General features: G+C 43.5%; 1 protein-coding gene across 4 annotated transcripts in view; it reads right to left on the bottom strand.

Moving 5' to 3' along the window:
• IPO11 (importin 11) overlaps positions 1-20997 on the bottom strand; it is an 813637-nt gene that overhangs the window by 767050 nt on the left and 25590 nt on the right. For all 4 annotated transcript variants that reach the window (XM_030193171.1, XM_030193174.1, XM_030193172.1 and 1 more), the window contains exon 4: positions 9905-9977. In XM_030193171.1, the coding sequence (XP_030049031.1) occupies positions 9905-9977 (73 nt within the window). The remainder of the gene's footprint in view (positions 1-9904; positions 9978-20997) is intronic.

The raw sequence follows: 20997 nt of genomic DNA, 5'->3' as shown, positions 1-20997 counted from the left end.
CAGGTCCCAACCCAAAGTACCTGCAGGTGGCTACAGCCTGGTGGCTGCTATGGCCTTGTGGTTAGAGCACCAGCCTTATAATCACAAGGTTGCCGGTTCAATTCCCACCTAAGGCAAGTCACTTCACTGTCGGTTGGCTCAGGGACAAACTTTGAGACAGACCCGGAATACCTGAATGTAACACACCTTGATCTACTACTGGAGAAAGTGTGATCACAGCTGCAAATAATGAGCACCATTTTTATTTGTGCCCTTCTGTAACTCAAGTATTACATTGCAACTGTAATGAAGTAATCATCCATCTAATGGGTTTCCCATTGTTTCCCCTTTTCTCCTCAGCACTATATACCATAGCTGATGTATTGAATGTGAAAATATGAGCCAGCTGTTTGTAGGTCCTTCTTCGGCCCCCCCACCAATGTGGCTTGTGGGTAAGGATGTCTGGCCATCAGACAGCAAACACTGTGTATGTGCTACCTGGGGTTATGTGGAAGTGTCTACTTGGCAGATCACACGTGCTACACAATTAATCTCTTATTGATGGCACTCTGTGTTGTGGGTCAGTATGGTGGAAGGGAGGGAGGGAGAGAGGCTGGCTGACCATTTGTGTTCATGAACACTAATATCCATCCAGCCTCCCCGGCCCACCCCCCCTGCACATAAGGCAAAGCAGGTTAGAATGAACAGGTGGCCTTCTGTATGGCCAACATTCTCACACATACATCAACTTTCTCATTCACACTGCACATTTCATGCTATGCATATTGCTGCCTCCTTCCTCTCAACTCAACAGCACCATTTGCTTATATGTAATGCACAAGGGAGACAAACACACAGACACCCTGATAGTTAAAGTGTAACAAAAACATTTATTTCCCCCCCACCCCCAGCCCTACAAAACAACCCCCAACAATGCCCTCCTCCCCCCCACAACCCCAACAATTCCCTCCCCCCCCACACAGAACCCCAACAATTCCCTCCCCCACACACACAGAACCCCAACATTTCCCTCCCCCCCCCCCCACTCCCCACACCCCCAACAATCCCCCCCCCCAATGTAAGTCAAGGGCGGGCACGCCCTCTGAGTAAGGCCCTCTGTAGCAGGGCAATGAGCAGCCCCAGCAGTACCCTTAGTGGGCCCTGGAGCTGCTCATTGCCCTGCCGTAGGGCTCGGACCGCCTGCAGCAGCTGGTGCTGGCCATCTAACAGCTGCTGCTGGCCATCAACCAGCTGCTGCAGGAGGCGCATCATGGCACCGGCGCCTAGGGCTGCTGGAGGTGGGCCACGGGCTGGAGCTGGCCCAGGGGTTGAAGCAGGCCCAGGGGATGGAGCAGACCCAGGGGAAGGCGGTGGGGCAGGTGATGGAGCTGCCGCAGGGGATAGGGATGTCCGAGGGGAGGGAGAGGGCTCTGCTGGTGGTACAGGTGGGGAGGGGGCCTCCATATAGTCCTCATCTATTACGAGGACCCCCTCTGAGCCCGACGACTCCTCCTCCTCCTCCACCTCCTGTGCTGCCGGCGCCGCCTCCTCCTCCTCCAGGTGGCTTTCCTTGCCTGGATCCTGCTCCTCCTCCAGGTGGCTTTCCTGGCCTGGATCGTGCTCCTGCTCCTCCTCCTCCTGCAGGTGGTGGCCTTCCTCATCAGCGCGCTCAGCTTGCTGGTGGTGGAGCCCTGTGTTTGTTAAAGGAGTGTGATTGAGATCAGCACATACAACATGGCTTGCATAGTGCAGTAGCTGGGTGGCCTGAGGCGGGGGATGGGCCACGGTGTGGTAAGGCGTGGCCTATGCCCATGGGGAATGAGATGCATCAGATGACATGACAAAGAATCCTGGAACCTCCTCTGACATACACCACACAGGACATGTTGCCATACCACATTCATTGCTGACCAGCATGTTTGCATTGTGAGATGCGATGAGGGGTTGATGGGCAGTTGTTGGTGGTTTTATTGGGGGGGGGGGGGGGGGGCAGTGGGAAGGGTGTTGAGCACAAAACTTTTATGTGAGTTAGGCCATGACATCCACTAAAAGTAGGGCCTCAGGCAGGTCTACCAGGACACACTATTCAGCCACCCCAGAAAGGGGAATAGTAAAGTGAGGTATGTCATCTCATTCATCTCGGGGGGATGGTCATTGGAAGTTGCAGCCACACTCATGGGAGAACCCCTGCAACCTGCATCCTTGATCTGGGACAGATATGTTATTACTTACTAGTTGGCTATTAGCCACATGGGAATTGATATTGTACAGCACATTCGCATTATTCAAGAAGTGTATTTACAAATCTGTACAGGTGTCCTGTTTTTGAATACTTACGCCGAGCCCTGAGGTTCCGTCGCACCACCCGGATGAGCTCGGGCCTCTCCCGCCTCACACGGTGGAACCGCCTCCTCAGGGACTCAAGGTCCCGGTGCACTCCGAAGCGTCTGTAAGATAAGTTTGTAGAGCAGGGGTCAGGGGGGGATGGTCCTTTTTGTCCTCTGCACACATTGATTTGTTATTCAAATAGCAGAGAGAGAGGGTCAACAGTGTTGGGGGGGGGGGGACCACCTCCATTGGTACTGAATCATAGGAGCCACCTTTTTACCATTTTGGGGGGTGCAACCCCCAGTGGAGATCACCCCTCCCTCCATACATACAAGGCATTTATTTTATATTGGGGGTGCTCAAGCACCCACAGCAGCCACCGAGTTGGTTCCTATGCAGATGATGCCACAGAGGTGGCCATGAGGCCAGAAAGTACCATTTGTATGCATTATAATTTATGGTTGTAAAACTACTTTATGTGTGTTATCATTACCATGTTATAAAGTATGGTATACGTTTAATTGGTATCATGTTTCCACTATTCGGATGTGTTGTAAGCCACATAGAGGCTGCAAGGAGGGGTTGGAAAATGTGGGGTTCACAGGCAAGAAATAAATAAATAACGAAACATTCTTATAGGGATGTGGGAATGGGCGTCCTTTCAAGAACATACATTTTATTAGTGTTGATTGTGCATGTTCCTATATTACTCATTATCCTTGCATGCACACTCCAGTTACTGGTGGTAACATTGATGACGGAGCTGTTATATGTGTAGGTACAGGAGGGGGGGGGCCAAAACCTTACCATTCAAGCCTGTCCCTAATGCGGGACCAGGCTCGCATCGCCTGGAGCCTGGGGGGCAGGTGGTGATGCTGGACGAAGAGCCTGTGCCGGTGCCTTAGGCACAGGCGCACCAGCAGCAGGCTCTCCTCCTGGCCGAAGTTCGGCTCACGTCGCTGCGCCATTTTTCCACGTGTTGGAAAAAAAGTGCCTTATATAGACGACCTTGCGTGAGGGACGTCGTTTCATGCACAGCTCCATATAAGGATGACCATCCCATATATGGCCCTATCAGCACGTGGACGCCGTCGTAAGCATAGACGTCTTTGACGTGCACATGCCTGTTATGCGTGCGGAACGTGCCTTATATAGATGAGTATGAAGCACCCGACCCTTTTCACATATACACAATATGCATATAGCTGCATGTTCAGTAGGTGTACAGTGCATGCAGGTCCGGACATATGAGGAATATATGGGTGGAGCAGCATGATTTTTCTGTAGTTGACGCATATAAGCGTTCCTCATATTTTCCCGTACCTGGATGGCCAGAACAACATGTACTGTACTTGCGGTACACCTATGTACATTCTTTTACACACTTTCTGATTTGGTCGTTTGCACCTGCAATAATCGACCGTGTTAGGGCACCCAATTTAGTCACGCTTATGCGCTCCTTATTTGATTGTTTTGCTACAGGGATAATCGATTATCGAAAAACGCCCATACTATTTTTCGATTTTACGTGTCTAATTTTGAACGGTTTCGTAAGAACGTCCTAATTCGTACTTGGACGATCTTTCGATTATGCCCCTCCACGTAGTTAACAGGTGACTATGTGGTGACTGAGGTGTTAAGCAGATAGATAGAGCTGGAAAGCTGGGTTTTGGACTGGCGAGTAGGTAAGTCAATGGCTGACAAGCTAGCAGGCAGGTAGGTAAGTCAATGGCTGAAAGGCTCGCAAGCAGGCAGGCAGGTTACTCGATGTGTTAACAGGCAGGCAGGTAGCAGCTGGAACAAGCGGTCAGGAACAAGCTGGGATAGATGGACAGGAGCAAGCTGGGACAAGCTGGAACAAGCCGGGACAAGCAGGAACAGATGGACTGTATCAGGATGAGCAGACGGACAGGCTGGAGCAAGCTGGGGCAGGCAGGAACAGATGGACTTTGACGAGCTGGACAAGAAGATGACAGAACAACAGGATACGATGAGATGGATGGGTTGGAACACGCTGGAACAGACAGACTGGCACAAGCTGGGTCATGCAGGAACGGATGGACTAGAACAAGTTGGAACAGTCGGGCTGGAATGGACGGACTGGAACAAGTTGGAGCAGGCTGGAACAAGCTGGGTAGGCTGGGATGGACGGACTGGAACAAGCTGGAGCAAGCTGGAACAACGAGTTGGAACATGCTGGGGAAGGCTGGAGCAGATGAACTGGAACAAGTTGGAATAGACGGACTGGAGCAGGCTGGAACACACTGGAGCCGGTGGACTGGAACAAGCAGGGGGTAAGCTGGATCGGCGGACTGGAACAAGCTGGGATCAGAAGGACTGGAGCACGCTGGAGCAGATGGATTGGAGAGTCTGGATGAGGCGGACTGGACCACACTGGAGTCGATGGACTGGAACAAGCCGGGGGTAAGCTGGATCGGCGGACTGGAACAAGCTGGAATCAGGAGGAACTCTCACACGCCGAGCACCCATCCTTCCTCACATGTATTCGGAGCTCGGCCTCCCCTCCGCATCATCTGCCATCTCTCCTCCTCGTCCGCGATACGGCACTTGTCCCTCAACCCCCCCCCTCTCGATCAACTCGTACCTGACTCTGAGGTCGCCCACTAACAATCCTTCTCTCCGGTGCCCCGTGACCCTCCCCTATTACACTACACACATATACACAACCTACCTTCCTCTTCAACGATGGACCAGTTTGTGCAGCATTTGGGAACAGAAGAAGCTGCTTCTGCAGCAGTCCTGCTAGGGCCACAGCCAGATACAGAAGGACTGGAGGAATCTCCTGTGGCGGAACATTCTTTGAGCCCAGAACAAGGGGGATGCCACACCTCAGCCGCTGCTGTTGATCCAGGGTCCGATCCCCATTGCGACAGAGGCACCGGGAGGTGGTTTTTCTGCCGCAGCATGAGGGGGAATCACCAGAGCAGCATCTGAGGAGATCGAGGACCCGCAGGGATAGTCTGGGCGCAGCGAGTTTGGGACGGTTGGTGTGTTGCCATTGACTTGGAGCAGTGTGAGCTTGTCTTTCCCTCCTTCTCCCTCCACTAAAATACAGAGAGGATTGGAATCTTACTTTTAATATTCCTGAAATGTTCATTTTGGAATCAATCTGGAATGCAATCATTGAACTGGGTAAGACTTTGACCTCTCAATGCTCTTCAATGGGTCGTAAAGTTCAAGAGCTGAAGAAGAAGATATCGAAGAATGAATCCAACACAAAAACTGCAGGTTTTTTTTTTTTTTAACTAATTGAGCAATGGGTACAAAAACGTAGAGGAGAGACTATGTCCAGCCAACAGCTAGCACATCTCTCACTAGTCAATCCATATGCACACTGAACAACAGAGGAGCAGCTTTGCATTTTTGTTTCTGGCAAAGAAGTCTATTTATTTGAAAAATGTCCTGTATGGTTTTGATTGTTTCAAGACAATGCGTGGGGCTAAAAACCTCTGTTAGGCTTGTCTGCTATCTGCTTCCGATGGTCCAGGATGCAAGTAGATTATATGTAATGAGAAATCAAAGTCCGAAACTCATGCCCAGCACAGATGAAGGTAACCCTGACCTCCTTGTCTATTGAACAATTAAGTTACCATGTTTTACATGTTATCATTTCATCTATATTAAAACTACCCATCATATCATGTCATCTATATTAAAACTACCCATCATCTTCAGGATAATCCAGAAGGACAAGAGATGAAATGAACAAAGCTTTTATTCTTCAAGACCCAACATAGCACTGTGTTTCGGCGTAAAGCCTACATCAGGGGTACACAGAATCACTGATTAATATTAGGTGTCAGGATAACAGACTTTAAAAAGACTCAATATATTCTTGATCCAAGATAATGCAGCTTTTTGCACACCATTGACAATATTGAAGAAGTCTGTGGTGCCACTATCTGACTTTACATGGTAAGCAGAGTTCAAGTAAGTGTTCTTAAATATGTTGATGTACTTTTGTTTGTTTTTTTTAGGGGGGGGGCACCATATATTGCCACAATATTCCAGCCTGATTCCCTGTACACAATATCAAATGCCTTTTTTAATCAATGAAATTTACTGCCAGGTACTTTTGAAAATTGAGGCTTTGCTCACTGCATGATCACCCACTGCAAAAACCTGCTTCCTCCTCTTGCAAGGTGGAATCAACAATGTGTTGCAAACACTTAAGCAACAGTGTGCAGAAGACCTTGCCAGGGACCAACAGAAACATAACACTTCTCCAGTTACCATACTCCTGGATGCTGCCCTTTGGCAACTGGAAAATCACCCATTGTTTGCTTTCTTCTGGGATGCATTCTGCATGACAGCAAGAGTTCAGCAGCTCTTTTCCCATCCCAATACCTCCATGCTTCATTAGTTCAGCTGGAATATGGTCTAGTCCAATGTTTGTATTAACATATCAACAACAGCTTCTGTTATTTCATTTTGTTTTACTTTTAATTTGTGCTTGGGAATGAAAGTATCAAAGCTGAAAGTTGTAGCTGGGTTAGATCAATTAAATATTTCCTATGTGCTACCCAGTGTGTATCCTGTTACTCTTGTGATAGCAAATTATTTTTTTTTAATCTTTGATTGGAATGCTGGGGTCACTTCTTCCTGTCCATTCTCTAACAATTTTGATACAGTGCTGTATCATTTTGGTTAGCTGTTTCTTGCGCCTTTTCTCTATAACCAAACTCTCTCATCAATTCAGCAATTCTTCTTAACTTCACAATCCAGTAATTGGTATCTGGCTGCAGCCATTTCCTGTTCTTGTGGTGTTCATGTTTGCTTGCTTGATTTTTGGCAGTGTTCCTTTCATCTATCAGTGACCACGTTCTAAACTCTATCCAATGTTCTGTTTGTTTCTCTGTTCTGCACCCAACTGTTTCCTCTGTAATTTCATTCACAGTTGCCAATTGTAAAAAATGGAATTACCGTATTTTTCGGACTATAAGACGCACTTTTTTCCCCCAAAATTTGGGAGGAAAATGGGGGGTGCGTCTTATAGTCCGAAGGTAGCGTTTTTGGACCGCCGTCCCGTACTTACACGATTCCATGTTCCCTGGTGGTCTAGTGACGTCGGGGCAGGAAAGAGCCTCCTCTTTCCTGCCCATCGCGCTGCTCTCCGTGCTCCTCACTGCTTTTCTGATGGTCTCGGCGAGATTCAAAATGGCCGCCGAGAATCTCAGCGGCCATTTTGAATATTGCCGAGACCGTCAGAAAGCAGTGAGGAGCACGGAGAGCAGCGCGATGGGCAGGAAAGAGGGGGCTCTTTCCTGCCCCGACGTCACTAGACCACCAGGGAACATGGAATCGTGTAAGTACGGGACGGCGGTCCAAAACTCGGACAAGACGCACCGGAGCACCTAGGTTTTAGAGGAGGGAAAAAGGAAAATTTTTTTTTTCCTACTTCCCTCCTCTAAAACCTAGGTGCGTCTTATGGTCCGGTGCGTCTTATAGTCCGAAAAATACGGTAGTTGATCACTAAGTCTATATTGTTTGGCACTGGTATGACCCTTCAATTTCTCCACTGCAAATGAACGTGCAGTGCAGGACTTCTTTCTTTTTTTCTTTTCAGATGGAGCTTCATTGATGCCTTCACCATTTAAATATCAGAGCCCCATCAGCCCCTCTGAATGTTCTTACATCTTTTAGTGCCAACCTGTGGGGGACAAAGCATCCAATCAAGCACTATTCTACATTATGAACCTGACATTTCACAGACTTAGGCCATGTCAGTTTCCATGCAGAGGCTTGTTCCTATAATAGGCCTCGAGCACACTGCTGGCACATCAAGGCTAACAGCCCATCCAGATCTGTCTAGGTATAATCGAGGCACAAGTTTAGCCTGATTTCAAAATTACTGGAGTTGACTTCTATGCATTGCTGAGTTTGTTTTGCTTCCATTCTCTTCCCATATAGGAATTCTTTGTGTTTATCACATGCATGTTTGATATTGTTTTTGTGTCCACCTCCCCCCACAGAAGAGCATTCCAAGCACCTATCACCCTTTCTATGAAAATGTACTTCTTGAAATCACTCTTAAGTTAACCTACCTGCAACCTCAATTCATATCCTCTAGTTCTACTGCTTTCCTGTCTCTGAAAAAGTTTTGTCTGTATATTAATACCTTTCAAATATTTAATGTCTATATTACCCCCCCATCTTTCCTTTCCTCTAGGGTATACATATTCAGATTGTCAAGTCTCTTCTCGTGTCTTTTGGTCCAAACTCAATATCGTTTTTGCTGATTTTCTTTGAACCGCTTCAAGTCTTATGTCCTTAGTGAGATACGGCCTCCAAAACTGAACATAGTATTCCAAATGCGGCCTCACCAAATGGCTTGTACAGGGTCATCAGCACCTCCTTTCTTCTGCTGACTATATCTCTCTCTATGCAGCCCAGAATCCATCTGGCCATTGCCCCCGTCTTGTCACATTATTTCATCACCTTGAGATTCTCAGACACTATCACCCCAAAGTCCTTCTCCTAAAATATACCTTATTAATCTCTCACCTCCTATTTTGTACATCTCTTTTTGATTTCTGCACCCTAAATGCATCACTCTGCACTTCTTCACATTAAATTTTAAGTCACTACACCTTAGACCATTCTTTTCATTTTTGGATATTTCTTCTCATGTTTTCTACTCCCTCTGGGGTGTCCACTCTATTGGCAATCTTTGTGTCGTTCTCAAAAAGGAAAAAAGTTTTCCTTCTATCCTTTGAAGAGTTTTTAACACCACAGAGCAGATCAATAGCTGTCTGTAAGAAGCCCACATTGAAGTGAAAATTTGGATTACAAAAAGAAAAAAAAATAAGGCCTCCACTCTAACAGCTACAAAAATAACTGTATATATTTTTGGTGAAAGAAAAAAAAAGTTAAACTGTTTATTACTTATTGTTAGCCTGACTATTCTAAACAGTTAATAAATAGGAAACTACTAAGCATTTAAGAAGGCATGACATTCCATAACACAGATTTAATTGCTTCACTATCTGTTAACAATATTATTTATAAAGAAATGTAAAAAAAAATGTGAAATGCCTGGAGTAAAGTACAGTAAAATCCATATGATTTGCAATTCCAGCACCACTCCCGGTTAGAACCTTCAAAGGAGGAGAATAGGAAAGGACTATATTAGAGGGCAGAGTAGCTCTTCTGTGTTTTACATGTAACCACTGGAGTATCATCCACTTCTCATACCCTGCAGCTGCTGGAACAGCAAAACAGAGGACTCTCACATAACCAACATATTTGGCACAGTCTGTTACCCATGCATGCTGGATAATGGAGCTTTTACTGTAGCAAGACTGCATATGCCCTGCTATGCAAGCCAATGGAACCAGGTTTATATTTCTACTAATTGCAACAGGATGAGGCTTAGAGGGAATAATATATCCCTTTAAGTCCCAAGTCAATGCAAAAAAAAAAACCTCTCTCCAGAATAATGAACATTTGAAGCTCTTTTTCAGATGAATCTCATTTTTTAAACATCCATTTAAATGGAAAGTAGCACAATTGCTTCCCCACAGGAGCATCTGTTATGGGAAGAGAATGATTAATCAGTATTCGTTTCATCACTAACCTGATTTACTGGCTCATTGAAGTTGGTGATGAGCCCTGCACGCAATGTGGATTTCTCCTCTTCTGACAGAGCACTGTGAAAGAGAGTGCATGTTTCTTTATCAATCCAGAATTTAGTGCACCAATTCCAAAAAATAATAGTAATCAGCAAAAGAAAGCATTTTAAAACCCTTAAATAATCTGTGTGCATGTAAGTGTAATACATTCCTTAAATAGTATTGTCCTAATAGTTTAAACAGTATCTCCAATTAACAGATTTCAACCACTACTGCTTTTCTACATTATTCAATCCCATGCATGAATACTCTTTTCCTTTTAGATTGGTTCTTTTAGATTACTGCTAAAGAAAAGCAAAAAAAGATATGCAAGAAAGTACTACTGGGAAAATTCACTGCTAATTTAAAATACTTTTTAAGTCATAGCTTTAAAAATCAGTTTTTGCAATGTTTTATCCTCATATACTATATTCTTTATGTTTGATGATATAAAGCTCTCAACTCTACCACCAGAGACCACAAATCCTTTCCACAACAGAGAAAAGCAAGTCTCTGGCAATCGCCTGACAATTCTGTTGCTTTGAATCAAAAAGTACCTGGGTTTCTTTGTTTGTTTTGTTGTAAGTGAACAGACAGCTTCTGACAGCAAGTTGAATTTGGACATTAAAGATTTAATTACTTGCCTTTGTAAACCCAAGTTCAAAACAAGTTACATTTGAGTATATATATCCCTGCCCCAGTGTGCTCCGACTCTAAGGGCCTCTTTAACTAAACTGCATTTTATATCTAACACACATTAATTTGAAATTACCTCTGTATAATAAATGCAAACCGCTTTGGTTACACCACAGAAAGCCAGTATATCAAATCCATGACCTTTTACCCTTTGACTAATGCACTTACCCCTAATTCTATAAAACTGGGCACCCAACTTTACACTTACCCTCAGATTCTATATAGTGTGCGACTTTATTATCTTAAGCCAATCAGCACCAATAATTGCTGAACAGTGCCCGTCAATAGGACTGGTCAGGCAACACAGCTGCACTCTCAGATGGATTAGAAAACAGCTGTCTTTTATCTTGGCTTACAGTCCTTTATATAGAGGAAAGGCAAGCTCCAGCTGATGTGGTCATGTAGCTCTTAGCTTGGCATGGACCCCACATGTTCCTTGAAACACCCTTGTTTGTTTCAGACTATTGTGACTTCAGGGGCTGCACTGCTGTCTCACTGGCACAAAGTTGCAGGACACTTTAACCATGAAGTCAGTGTTTCAGGAAAATAGGGTGCTTTCTTGAGGTGCAAATATGCCACGAAGTCTGGACAACAGGTCTGGAGGTCTTTCCAATATTGATTTAGAGAATCAAAACATTACATCACGAGTGATGAAACAGAGTCATTCTGAACATGAAGCGCTTTGTCCCAATAAACAACATGTTAATGGCTGGAGAAAAAGAATGTAACAAAGGAAATTTCCAGTGGTCCTTGGCTGGCCTGCAGTCCTTGATGTTTTTGCTGACTGCACACATAAAGGCCTTAGCAACAGGCCTTAGCAGTGAAAGATGACGTTACCAACCTGGTATGAAAATACAGACTGTGGCTCATGCTGGAATGTGCCATCTATTAATTCTATATAACTTTATTATACAGTGGCATAGAGTGCTGCATATAGTGCCTTTTTATCGTATAAACCAGGATGGTTCTACATAAAAAGATTTCACCCACATACCAAAGTTAATGACTTCAAATAGATATGGCCATTCCACCCTATCAAATGCTTTCTCTGCATCAATAGCTATGCAGAGGGCTTTTTTCACGTCGTTTAGAAATAATATCAATTAAGTTTATGACCCACTTAATGTTACCTTCTTGCTCTAAGATAGGAGAATTGAAGGTATCGTGATCTTTCTCATGTATCTTGGAGAGACCCAATCCTTTCACATAGTTCTGAATTTCCTCTCTAGGAAAAGTACGTTTTGAGATGTACAATTGTTCATAAAAACATTTAAACTTTTTAGAAATGTCTTCACGATAAGTTTTACCCTCCCCTGTTTTAGAAAAGATTCTATTAACCCACTTATCAGTTTGTTGCTTTTTCAGCTGCCATGCTAATAATTTCCCTGATTTATTACCATGTTCTAAATAATTTCTTTTTGTCCTCTGCATCAGATATTCTATCTTACTAGTATCAAGTTCATCAGTCTGTTGCTTAAGAGTTTTTATTTGCTTCAAAAGCATTAGTGAGGAGTGTCTCTCATGCACCTGTTGAAGAAGTGCTAAAGTTTCTACTAGGATCCGTCTTTTTTGCATTTGCACTTTCCGAGCTCTGAAGGTTTGTTAGATTAATAATACCTCTCATGTACGCCTTCTCAGCATCCCATATTCCACCGAAGAAAAACTTCCCCTGTATCATTTAATGTCAGATATTCTTTCCATTCTTCAATCATAATCTTTTGGGTAGCAGGGTTACTCAAGAATCAAACATTAGTCCTCCACGATGCAGTACTTCCCTCCCCCCCCACTTCTCCCACAAACATAGCATGATCAGAGATGTTGATCAGATGGATAGGTATGTTAGACCACAGAACTACAGATTCTTACCTACAATGAAAAAAAATCAATCCTAGAACAGGAGGTGTCTCTGCCTAAGTAATATGTGAATTGTTTCTCTGGCGGACTGTAAACTTTACAAACATCCTCCAAGGCAAATAATTGAAGGCATCTTTTTACATGATTCGCTTCCTGAATCTCATCTCTACCCTTTCCTCCTGATCTAATTTCCTCACAGTCATATTCATATTCACCACTCCCCCAAATAATCACAGCTCCTCTCCCTTTCTGTTAATTTTTTTTTAATTGGCATTTAATAATTATTACTCAAGCAAAACACATTTGTTACAGTAATGCAGAGAAAGAACAGAAGAAACAGAAATTTGAATTATACCTCATAAATACATAAGCATTGCCATATCAGGACAGACCGAAGGTCCATCAAGCCTAGCATCCTGTTTCCAACAGTGGCAAATCCAGGTTACAAGTACATAAGTACATAAGTAGTGCCATACTGGGAAAGACCAAAGGTCCATCTAGCCCAGCATCCTGTCACCGACAGTGGCCAATCCAGGTCAAGGGCACCTGGCACGCTCCCCAAACGTAAAAACATTCCAGACAAGTTATACCTAAAAATGAGGAATTTTTCCAGTCCATTTAATAGCGGTCTATGGACTTGTCCTTTAGGAATCTATCTAACCCCTTTTTAAACTCCGTCAAGCTAACCGCCCGTACCACGTTCTCCGGCAATGAATTCCAGAGTCTAATTACACGTTGGGTGAAGAAAAATTTTCTCCGATTCGTTTTAAATTTACCACACTGTAGCTTCAACTCATGCCCTCTAGTCCTAGTATTTTTGGATAGCGTGAACAGTCGCTTCACATCCACCCGATCCATTCCACTCATTATTTTATACACTTCTATCATATCTCCCCTCAGCCGTCTCTTCTCCAAGCTGAAAAGCCCTAGCCTTCTCAGCCTCTCTTCATAGGAAAGTCGTCCCATCCCCACTATCATTTTCGTCGCCCTTCGCTGTACCTTTTCCAATTCTACTATATCTTTTTTGAGATACGGAGACCAGTACTGAACACAATACTCCAGGTGCGGTCGCACCATGGAGCGATACAACGGCATTATAACATCCGCACACCTGGACTCCATACCCTTCTTAATAACACCCAACATTCTATTCGCTTTCCTAGCCGCAGCAGCACACTGAGCAGAAGGTTTCAGCGTATCATCGACGACGACACCCAGATCCCTTTCTTGATCCGTAACTCCTAACGCGGAACCTTGCAAGACGTAGCTATAATTCGGGTTCCTCTTACCCACATGCATCACTTTGCACTTGTCAACATTGAACTTCATCTGCCACTTGCACGCCCATTCTCCCAGTCTCGCAAGGTCCTCCTGTAATCGTTCACATTCCTCCTGCGACTTGACGACCCTGAATAATTTTGTGTCATCGGCGAATTTAATTACCTCACTAGTTATTCCCATCTCTAGGTCATTTATAAATACATTAAAAAGCAACGGACCCAGCACAGACCCCTGCGGGACCCCACTAACTACCCTCCTCCACTGAGAATACTGGCCACGCAATCCTACTCTCTGCTTCCTATCTTTCAACCAGTTCTTAATCCATAATAATACCCTACCTCCGATTCCATGACTCTGCAATTTCTTCAGGAGTCTTTCGTGCGGCACTTTGTCAAACGCCTTCTGAAAATCCAGATATACAATATCAACCGGCTCCCCATTGTCCACATGTTTGCTTACCCCCTCAAAAAAATGCATTAGATTGGTGAGGCAAGACTTCCCTTCACTAAATCCGTGGCAAAATCCTAAAACAGTGCAATACACTTTATGCTGCTTATCCTACAAATAAGCAATGGCTTATGGACTTCTTTTAGGAAGCCATCCAACCCTTTTATAAACCCGCTAAGCTAACTGCTTTTACTACATTCTCTGGCTACGAATTCCAGAGTTTAACACAGTAGATGACAGAGAAAGACCGGCACGGTCCATCCAGTCTGCCCAACAAGATAAACTGGTATGTGCTACCTATTGTGTATACCTGACCTTGATTAGTATCTGCCATCCTCACGGCACAGACCATAGAAGTCTGCCCAGCACTAGCCCAGCCTCCCAACCACCAGCTCTGCCACCCAATCTCCACTAAACTTCTGAGGATCCCTTCCTTCTGAACAGGATTCCTTTTTGTTTATCCCACGCCTTTTGGGTTGTTTTTTTTTTACCATTTATTTGTAATTTTATTGAATATCTGCAATTGAATAATACATCAATTGAACCAACCAACAACTTGGCTCCAGTGATAAATACACAGTATCTCAAAACATAACTAATTTTCTTTTACCTTAACATCTCTATCATCCCACGCCTTTTTGAATTCTGTTACTGTTTTCATCTCCACCACCTCCCGCGGGAGAGCACTCCAAGCATCCACCACTCTCTCCGTGAAAAAGTATTTCACGGAGAGAGTGTTGGATACACACACTGAGTGAAGAAATATTTTCTCCAATTTATTTTAAATTTACTACTTTGTAGCTTCATTGTGTGCCCCCTAGTCCTAGGATTTTTGAACAAAGTAAACAAGCGATTCACATCTACTCATTCCACTCCACTCATTATGTTATAGACCTCTATCATATTTCCCCTCAGCCGTCTTTTCTCCAAGCTGAAGAACCCTAGCCGTTTTAGCCTTTCCTCATAAGGAAGTCATCCCATCCCCTTCATCATTTTCGTCACCCTTCTCTGTACCTTTTCTAATTCCACTATATCTTTTTTGATACAGTGGAACATCCATCTCTTCCTTAGACCACAAAAATTGAAAGAGGGAGACGTATCCAAAAAAGGAGATCAACTCATAGGAAAACTCTAGTAGAAATAACGTAGTGTAAGAAAACACCTGCTACATTTTCAATTAGGGCCAGATGCACTAAACGTAGCGAGCCAGCAACGTGGTTTTTAAACCAGTTCTAGCCAGTCTAGCGAGCAAGTAGTAAAACAAGACATGCACAAAAGGGTTCTCCGAGCCATTTTCCTGTCACGGTAGCAGCTAACGAAAACGGAATGCAAATGATCTACAGCTTATTATAATGAGCTAATTAGTATTATAATGCACATGCAAGGCAGATACACAGCTGTTTTCTGACCCCATGCACCGTGGAAAACCTAACGGGAGGTCTGCACCTCTCGTTGGGGATGCTGTGAGTAGGACCCATGCACAGAAGAACGCTCATCGCAAAAATTGGAAGAAAAAGAAACGTCCAAGTGCTCATCAGGGACATCCTTTCAAGTGCCTAACACATTGGATGTCCTTCACTCAAAAAAAAAAAAAAAGGACGTCCCTGACGAGCACTTGGATGTTTTTTTCTTCAGATTTTGTGATAGGCATCCTTCTCTTGGACGTGTTTTTCTTACGTGCCCGAAGTGACCACCGCCAGCGAGAATCGGGGATCGGAGCGTGCGAGGACGCCAAAATCAAAACTATTTGGATGTTCCTTTCGATTATGCCCCTCCAGGTCTCTCTCAGCCAATCACAGCACGTACGTTTAGCTGACACCAGTGACAGTGGGTAGATTTAGCCACATCAGGAAAAAATGGAAACTTTAGCCCCATAAAAGTTCAAATCTTTAGTTTTAAAGTACAATCACATTAAAGCTTCCTTATCCTGATTAAAGACAAAAGTCACTACGGTAGATTTTAGCACTACCTCTTCTCATGATTTCTCCAGAATATCAATCCAGTTCAGACTATCTGGGGAAACATCCACCATTGAGGAGTCTCTATCAGGAGTAGATTGCTTCTTAGAAATTGATAGAAAATAAATCCTATGCAAAAGGAGAAGTGCCTCAGTAGAATATTTAAACACATCTTAAAGGTATTTATAAAATATTCCTTAGGTGACATTGGGGCTCATTTTCAAAGCACTTAGACTTACAAAGTTCCATAGGATGCCATGTAACTTTGTAAGTCTAAGTGCTTTGAAAATATGCCTCATTGTCATCAACTGAGGGAAATTTAACAGACGCAAGTTCAGGTATCTAGTATAGTTCTCAAAAGTTTCAATTTTCCTTTGAAATAACAATCTTGTAATAAAATAGCTTATTTGGGAATGCCAAAAAAAATACCTTATATAGAGACTCCAACATAGCCCAGACAGTATCAAGAGTCACCTCTGACGGTTTAACCAGGTGGGGAAGCACCAACCCCTCCCCAGGGGCTTCCTTGGTCTCTCCAGAAATGGGCTTTGCTCTAGCACAGCCTGATTATGACAACAACCCCAAAGCAGAGAGTGAAGACTGCCCCCCCATCAGAGGCTAATAGTGATGGAACCATCCCAAACACTAACGGGGGGGGGGGGGGGGGGGGGGGGGGAAGGGAAATGGGACTTGATATACCGCCTTTCTGAGGTTTTTGCAACTACATTCAAAGCGGTTTACATATGTAATCCGGACCCCCTGCTCCGGGAAGCTTGATCTTTAGCTTTTAGGTGACAGAGTTCCCCTTTTACCTGTAGTCGAGCCAGGAGAATGTCACCCACCCTGGAGCAAAGGGACAGGATACAGTTCACTATCCTCGTCCAAGTCTATGCTAGAGATGGGAGGAAAAAAACTAATTTGTTGGGCTCGGTCAGATTTGAAAGAAGCAAGCCTCGGTGTTTAAAATAAATTTGTTTTATTCAGTTTAAAAGTTAAACAAAACAGGAAAATATAACTCTTTAAAAACCCTAAATTAAGATCCCTTATTTATGCTACAATATCAGGCTATTATTATACAGCAATGTCAGATTCATTCAACTTGTGCTTTTGTTGTCAACAGGTTAACCCTTCACCTCTCAGCTGCAAGATATCAGATAAGTATTATCAAATTAACTCTTACTTTCTAAAAAAAAATGTGGAATAATGTTCTCTCAAATTCTCAAAGTTTTCAAGAATTGATACTTTGTGTCAACTTCCTTTTGTTTTTCAGAATTACACTTAACCCTCCCGAAGGATCCAGGTAAGTACCCCTCTTTTCTACCCTCTTTCTTTCTTTTTGAAAGTCACTTCCCTTTCAGTGCGTAGCTCAGTTCCACTTCTTGCTTCACATCAAAGGTCTTTCTTGCGTGGGGGCCCGTTGTTTTAGATGATGCAGCGTCTTCTGTGTCTTCTTCCTAAACCTATCTTAAATAACTTAAACGGGAGCAAAACCCTAGCTCCTTATCTATATTCCAAATTTCCTTCTCCTGGTGACTTTAAACACTTTCTTTTTTAAGGAACACTGGGACTCAAACTAGTTTAAAAAACAAAATATTCAAACTTCCCTATCTTAGATTCCCTAATCTATGTACTTCTTGTGCCCTATTCTATTAAAGGAGTATCGTGGATGTTTCAGGTTTTTACTCAATCACACGCTTGTACTAACCTAACTCCTACTCAGTCAAACAACTTTCAATTCACCTCTTATCACTGAATAGATATATTTTCAATAATCATTTAAAAACATTTAACACGCGAACTTCAAAGCATAAAATCACACACAAACAAATTCTAGTAAGCCTCACCCCAACAATCCTATTCCCAATCTTCCCCCCCTTAAACCTTAAATTTCCTAAAAATCCCTAAACCCCAAAACAGTAATACAATCACCCCTTCTCCTTTTATATTCCTTCACTGAACTCCCTTTTAATCAAACACCCCTTCCCAATCCTATCCTAACCTAACTATCCTCCTCTACCTCAATCAATATCCACTCCCACAACATGCATCCGCTCTCTCCGCTGTCCCAACTCCTTCTGCCAACTGCCAGAGACTCCGTCTCCTAGGATACGGAACCTCCGGCAGCATTCCGGCCACCCCCCAGCCAATCAGTTACTTCCCTCAAAATTCTAAGCTTCACTACTGACCAACGGAATGTTGGCCAGCAGTGCTAAATCTCCATTTTAATCAATGATTTTCCATAGGAAATAATAGGAAAATCATATAATTAAATAAAAACCCTACTAAACATTATCCAAACTACCCCAAAATTCCCATACACAATAAATCTGTTAGCCTCTACCTAGCTATATTTTTAAAATTTAAATTTAACCCTTTAAAATACATGCCCCAACATCTTCCCCCAAAAACCCCTTTTAAAATTCCCCCAAAATTTCAAAACTCACCTCAAAAATTCAATCACGCCCCCCTCTACCTACCACGTCGAAATTAAAAATTTAAACCGCAATTAACCTCTTAAAACCAGCACCCCTCCAAAAGACCCCTTAAGAATATTAAAATTTAAAATGTAACCCCTCACAAAAATAGACAAAAATACCACGATCACAAATATGCAAAAATAATTTAAATCCAACAAACCCCTGATTTTTAAAAAATAAAAAACCGCATTTTCACAATTTAAAAATAAATAAATTAAAATTCTGGGTCAAAAGACCCCTTACCTTGTCGCTGATTTTCTCCTCCCTCGACGACTATCATTGGTTCCGGTCCCGGACGTCCCGACGCAAAAACGGAGCTCAAAATCAAAAAAAACAAAAGAAACCCTGGGGCTCCGGCCGAAAATTTAGGCCCTGGCTTGGGCCTAAACGGAGCTCCGGTCCGGCGCACGGCCCCGATCCATGCATGTGGCGCGCACCCCGATGGGAGCGCGCCCGCACGTTTCCCACAGCGCCGGCCATCTTCTTTAATCTTCAGGCCTTGGAACAGGCCTCCCTCGCTCTTCGGCACCCCGCCCACGAACGGAATTGGACCCTCCTTGTCCGGGGACGTGCCCAATCATCCCCGGACATCTAGAACAACAGAGCCGTCTGCCCCACATCACGGGCCAACGCTATCTGGCCCCCGCACACTAAAACGGGCCTGATATCAACCCCGAACAACCCCACCCCTAGCTTCCAAAAATTACAGCGCTGACCCCTGCAGCGCCACCGACTCAGAAGTCTCCCCCCAGGTAAGTATTAATTTTTTTTCCTCCTTTCCCTTCCTCTTTTCTTTTCTTTAACCCCTTAGTTACACATATATTCAGGTACTTATTTTGTACCAGGGGCAATGGAGGTTTAAGTGACTTGCCCAGAGTCACAAGGAGCTGCAGTGGAAATTGAACTCAGTTCCCCAGGATCAGAGTCCACTGCACTAACCACTAGGCTACTCCTCCACTCCATCTCATCTCAGGCACCATCATTCTTCGGAGCACCAGAGAAACCGCTGGTCCAATTAGGTTGAGCGATACTTTACTCTCTAGCGCAGGGCTCTTCCTCCCACTCTGCGCATTAGAAACCCCTGGAGGAACGTTCTGATGAGTAAACCAGGTTATCACCCTCTGCTACAAGAAGCCAACCAAGCTGGGGGGACCTCAACACTTCTCTTTCCCCTTAGGCATCAGAAAAGGTAAATTCAAGCCAGATGAAGGAAAAACGCGGAGGTTCAGGCGGAGCTCAGTTCAAGCAAGCACAAATCTTAACTGGTGCCAATTAACATCAATAATGGGTTGCTAGAAATCCATTATTGCTTATTAACAGCTTATTAGTCAATTAAGCTGCACACACATCTTATTAGCGTGCCTGAATTTGGGTGCCATATATAGAGTCTGGGGCACAGTGCTTGAAGAAATCACATTGCTAGGTGGGTAAATGTATGCTTATATATGTAGATGAAGTAATATAAAAGTATACAGTTAGGTACATTAAAGAAGTGCCATTCATATGCAAACCTTTGTCATAAGAAAAGATATACTTCTTCTCTGGACCAAAACACCATTTTTTATGGAAATTTGAATGTATCTATCTCAGGCAACTGAAAGTGCAATTACCTGTGTACAGCTGACTTATGCGAGTTAACTATTTTTACCCATATTAATAAGTTTTTGAAAATGTATTTCACAGTCCTCAAGGACAAAGAAACATACTGCATCTAATCAAACAGACTGTGATCCAAAGTCTTCCATTTAAAAGCCCAGAAAACCATACTGTTACATAATGGTTTTAAATTATTATTCAAAGAATTTAGCAAAATTCAGATAATTGAGCTCCAGGCAGCAGCATATGGAGCTTCTGATTAGTACTCAATATCTTCTGCTTGGATTACTGTAAATCTTTGCTGAGAGGGTCAGTTAATTTTATACATTTTAGCCCACATGAAATTAAACAGCTAAAATTTGTTCTAAAAATGGAATATTCCATCTCATCGGGACTCAGTACGTACAATATTTCCTACTTTTTCCTGTTAATTAGAAAGCTCATTTTAAAATGTGCATTTTTTTAAATTTTTACACTGAAGTCCACCTGAGGAAGTGACCTTCCATTCTGAAAGCCTGTAGCTTTAAATATTTGTTAATCCTATGAAGGCATCTTCCACTCAGCTACCCTGTTGGTTCTTTAAAACTAATTTAAAAAAATGGAAAGGAAATTGAATCTGTCCAATCAGTGTCAACCATCTGCATCCTTGAACACTTCTGACAGTCCTCGGGTTTTAATCACTTTTCCCTGAGGAGTTGCTCCATCTTACTCTGCATCTCTGATGCTAATTTTACTCTATGTTACTTATGC

This window comes from Microcaecilia unicolor, chromosome 2, assembly GCF_901765095.1.
Source record: "Microcaecilia unicolor chromosome 2, aMicUni1.1, whole genome shotgun sequence".
Lineage (NCBI taxonomy): Eukaryota > Metazoa > Chordata > Amphibia > Gymnophiona > Siphonopidae > Microcaecilia > Microcaecilia unicolor.
Note: the sequence above shows the minus strand (reverse complement) of the source record. Positions and strands in the feature narration are given on the sequence as shown.